General features: G+C 42.5%; 1 protein-coding gene across 1 annotated transcript; it reads right to left on the bottom strand.

Moving 5' to 3' along the window:
* Positions 1-335: 335 nt before the first annotated feature.
* LOC109744598 (disease resistance protein Pik-2-like) lies at positions 336-3,514 on the bottom strand. The gene is made up of 7 exons (XM_073507563.1): positions 3,428-3,514; positions 2,972-3,340; positions 2,649-2,728; positions 1,611-2,034; positions 985-1,262; positions 411-768; positions 336-347 (listed from the first exon to the last, which is right to left on the bottom strand). The coding sequence occupies exons 1-7, from the start codon at positions 3,512-3,514 to the stop codon at positions 336-338; spliced, it is 1,608 nt and encodes a 535-aa protein (XP_073363664.1).
* Between the last annotated feature and the right edge of the window lie 1,056 nt (positions 3,515-4,570).

Below are 4,570 nucleotides of genomic sequence, written 5' to 3' on the forward strand. Positions count from 1 at the left end.
GATGTTCCGTTGAGGGACACGGTGCCACTTGAGGCAATTCAGTTGGAGAGTGATTTGACATATGAGGAGAAGCCTATTCAGATTCTGGAGACAACAGAGAGAGTTGATCGCACCAAGACAATTAAGTTATGCAAGGTTCAGTGGGATCATCATACAGAGGATGAAGCTACCTGGGAATGAGAGGAAGATCTCAAGCAGGATCACCCACACCTATTTGCTAGCTAGCCCGAATCTCGAGGGCGAGATTCATCTTAAGGGGGGTAGGTTTGTAACCCAATTTTCCCTAAATTAGGATGTTATTAGATCATTCATATGCATATCATATTTCTATTGCACTATTTGTCTTTCTGCAATATTTCAAATCATTATGCAACTATATACTGTTTGACAGTGTGAATTATGGTACTTACCATGGGGAGTCCCATATCTGTAACTCTCAGTCTAGGCTTGTTTTGATTCATATCTATATCTTTCCTCAATGCATTTTCCACACTACTAATCTTCTCGCTTGTATCTTCACTGAATGTAACACAAACATCCTCAAGCGACGGAAGGTTCTCTAAACCCAATGCAAAATCACCAAACTGGAATAATGTGTCCTCCACATCCTGAAAATCTAATTTGAGGGTTTGGAGACTTTGCATGGCTCCTCGTCCAAACCTCAACTCCATGGTGTCACTCTTGACACTGAACATCTTTAGACATAAAAATGGATAAGCAATGCCAGTGGTCAACCGTTTTCTCTGCCTTGTGTAGGTTTCTCCACTTCTATGACCAGTTCAGAGAGAGACACTATATATGCTCCCGAGAACTTGAAGGTCCTCCTCTCCTAATGTTTTCAGTGTGATACTTAGGAAGATCAGGTAATACATGGAGCACATCCATCTTGGCACTGCATAAGTGATGCTATTAAGCATGTGGATTAACAACAATTGTGTTAGTTGAGGAAAGGTTGACGACAGCTCTTCTTCTAGTTTGCTAGACCTTATGTCCAGCATTTGCAGAGATTGTAGATTCCCGATCTCTTTCGGGATATTAGTGATAGATGTACCCCTTAAATTCAAATATCTCAAGTGAAACAAATTGCATATATCATTCCAGTGGGTATTATACACTTCACATTCAGCTAAATCTAATACACGCAGGACTGGGAAACACAAGAGTCCTGGCAGCAAACTAAAAGCTGGAGTAAACACAGTAAGTGACCTCACGTGGGACAAGCTCACGGTTGCCAGCTGGTTACCAACTTCTTCATTCCTGGTCTGCAAGGACAATCGGCGTATCTTACTTGGTAGATACTCTAACTGCTGACAATCTGGTGTTGTTAGAAAATTCTCCTCATGTGACAAATAAGTGATGAAGTCACGAACCATATCATGCACACGACGAAGGCTATTTAAATATGAAGGCTGGACCAAGTTTATATTAACTAGCTCCTTCAAGTAATCCTCTCCTACTTCATATCAGCTCCTCCCTTGTTCTTTTTTCACAAAACCTTCACCAACCCATTTCCAAATCAGTTGTTCTGCTTCAATCTCATAATCCTCTGGATACAAACCAAGATGCAGTAAGAAAGTCTTTAGGTGTGGAGGTAGGCCAGAGTAACTTACAGATAATATTCTCCTCATGTTCTTCACATCATCATGATTATTGTCTAGCCCCAAACTGATGGATTTGTACACCTTGGACCAATACTCATGTGTATGTGTTGTTCCCTTTTCACTAGACAGCAAGCTGCCTATCGCAAGGATAGCTAGCGAAACTCCCCCACATCTTTTTAAAATTCTCTCAGATACTTCAACCAATTGATTAGGTGGTGACTTGTTCTCCATCTCATATATTCTTTGATAGAACAACTTTCTTGAGACGACAACAGAAAGAGGTTTCAGCCGATATACACCACCAGCTTGCAGGGAAACATAAAGAACCCGAGTTGTTGTGATTACTCTACTTCCGTATCCATTCTCAATCAATGCATACTTGATATTTTCCCAGACGGATTTATCCCATATGTCATCAATAACTATCAAGTACCTTCAATTGATATCGAAATACATATATTACATAAGAGTTGGAGTGAAATGCACCACTAGTCTACGAACTCAAATTGATTGCACACTTTAGGCCAACAACTCAAGAAGTGATCGGATTTAGTCCGCAAACTCGTTGATTTGGCCTAAAATGTGCAATCAGTTTGAGTTCATGGACCAGTGGCGCATTTAATTGGGCAGAATTGAGCTGTGTAATAAAGTCTACCAACTTTTCTTCGACAAATTAAAACTGGGAGATAATTTTACTTCGCCGGACTCTACACCAACTAGGGACGATGCGTACAGCCTTTTTAAGCATGAGTACTAAGATTTTTAAATCTTGGTTACACACCAAGCCTAGTCCTCAAGGATAAATGCATGAGTACAAGGAAAGCATGGTCCTCAAGAACAAATAGGAACCTAAATTCACCTCCGTGAGGATTTGAACTCAGGTGTTGGGTTTGTACATCCACTCCCCAACCATTTGAGCTATGCTGATTCCCAAAGCTTACCAACTTAAATGGCAAAGAAAATAAAAACTTGAGAGGTCTGCACTATTGTAATTTCCTTCTGGCATCCATATACGGAACATTGAGGAACACATATTCACAAACGTACCTCTTGTTTTCAAGGAATGTTCTTATCTCACTGATGAGTTGTTGCTCGCCCCATGATGCTTCATTAATGTTCTGGTACATCTACTTGTCAAGTTGATGGAGCATGCTCTTGAAAATCTGCTTGATATTAGGATTAAGAGACACGGAAACAAAGGCCGCACAATCAAATTGCAACTTTTGCTTTTGAATACTGATTTGCACTCTGAGCTTCTTATACACTGCATTGGCAAGGGTTGTCTTGCCCAATCCACCAAATCCAACAATATAGACCACCTTTAGACATTTCTCCGAAACCTCATCTCCCTCCGTCAGCATCTTGATTACCTCAACGCTCTTCTCGTCAGTGCCAACGAGCTCCGTGGCCTTTCTATACAAGGCTGCTAGGCGAAGGGTGTCAATAGCTGGACCGACGGGCTTGGCAGCAGCCACATTGTCAACCTTGTACTTATCACGCCGGTCACTGACCTCCTTGATGCGGCTCTTGATGTCTTTGATATCGATGCCGATCTTGTGGCGAATGTTGCCCTTGGTCAACAGGCTGAGGCTCTTATCAATGAAATTCCTGAAGCTATGGGACTTATCTGGTCGGCCATCGGTTTCGATGCGCACCATGAACTTGTCGATGCTATCTTCCGGGCCATATGACAAGTCCCTCACAGCCTTGGCCCAAATCTTGACTTGGATGTCCGGTGGCTGGTCGATTGGAGCCTCAGAAATCCTGAGGAGAGAGGTCTCCATGCTCTCCATCTCGGCTTTGAGGAACATGATCTCGCCCCTGACACCCCTCTGAAGGTTGTACTCCTTGGTGATTAGGTCGGCCATCTTGGGCAGGAGGGTGCCCATCGCTCCAATCACCGCCTCGGCCATGCCCGACCTGCGCTATAGCTCAGCCTCTCAGCCAGCCGCTGGTGTTTGCGGACGTAACAGAGGGAAGACGGTGGTGGCGATCTGCTGCGTTGATGAAGAACTTCGTCTTGCACTACATTGCCTAAAGAACGGCGACATGATTAGTCAGGAGCATGAAGTCAAAACTTCGGTAGAAATTCAGAATGAAGTCAAACAGACAGACCTCAATGAAAGGAGAAAGAAGTGGGGATGGAGACCTGTCTTGAATTGAGAGAGAGAGAGTTGGAGAGTGAAGCAGTGAGCGTACTGATGGGGAAATAAACTTTTCGAAAAGCTGATGGGGAAATTATGGAGCTTGGTCTTCAGTTTCAGAGAAGATATACATCAATCTGAAAGAAAGAAAAATATGAGTGGTAAATGAATAGGTTGAGAAAGCAATGATTTCAAGATAGTCCTCACATGACAGCCTAACAACAATTACATATCATGCTGGAACTTAACAGCATCCTAAACATGATTAAGAAGCAGCAGCCACAGCAGTTTCTTAAGTTAACAAGCTACAGATCATGCGAGAAGAGCATATGCAAAAGCACCCAATTTACAGTATCAGGAGAATTTTTTCTCAAGGGGGAGATGGTGATTACCTAGAGCATCCTCAGAAGCCTGCGTGTGAGCTCGGAGTCAACAGATGAGCACTGTGAAAGCAAGATGAAGCTCAGATCTGAATCAGCCGTCCTCATACGAGGAGTTAAAGTATGCGGGAATCTGACTGGTTTGTCTGTTTCTAACGTGTCTGCTGTCAAAGTGCAGTCTACACATTCATAAAAAGAATACCCCCAGCCTTCGTTTCAAGCGCTCACACATTTTTAAATTCTAACCCTATTTTTACCCGAAAATGGTCGAGTAAATCATAATAGAAAGAGAGTCTCTCCTATTTTACAGAATTAAGATACAAAAGGAGCATTTTCCGATCTTAGATGTGCCACGATTTCATATTCTAATATTTACATTGGTAAACAGATTGACAACTGAGTGATTATGCCACATCACCTCCGATTTTGTATGAGTTAGGAAGTT

The sequence above is a fragment of the Aegilops tauschii genome, chromosome 2 (assembly GCF_002575655.3).
Source record: "Aegilops tauschii subsp. strangulata cultivar AL8/78 chromosome 2, Aet v6.0, whole genome shotgun sequence".
Taxonomy (NCBI): Eukaryota; Viridiplantae; Streptophyta; class Magnoliopsida; order Poales; family Poaceae; genus Aegilops; species Aegilops tauschii.

Excerpts from the sequence above, each read along its gene's own strand:
- LOC109744598 (XM_073507563.1), bottom strand. The coding sequence starts at position 3,514 with ATGGCCGAGGCGGTGATTGGAGCGATGGGCACCCTCCTGCCCAAGATG. Across the intron at positions 2,035-2,648 it reads ACATTCCTTGAAAACAAGAG|GTACTTGATAGTTATTGATG; the intron begins GTACGTTTGTGA and ends TATCAATTGAAG. Across the intron at positions 769-984 it reads CTGCAAATGCTGGACATAAG|AAGTGGAGAAACCTACACAA; the intron begins GTCTAGCAAACT and ends AACTGGTCATAG.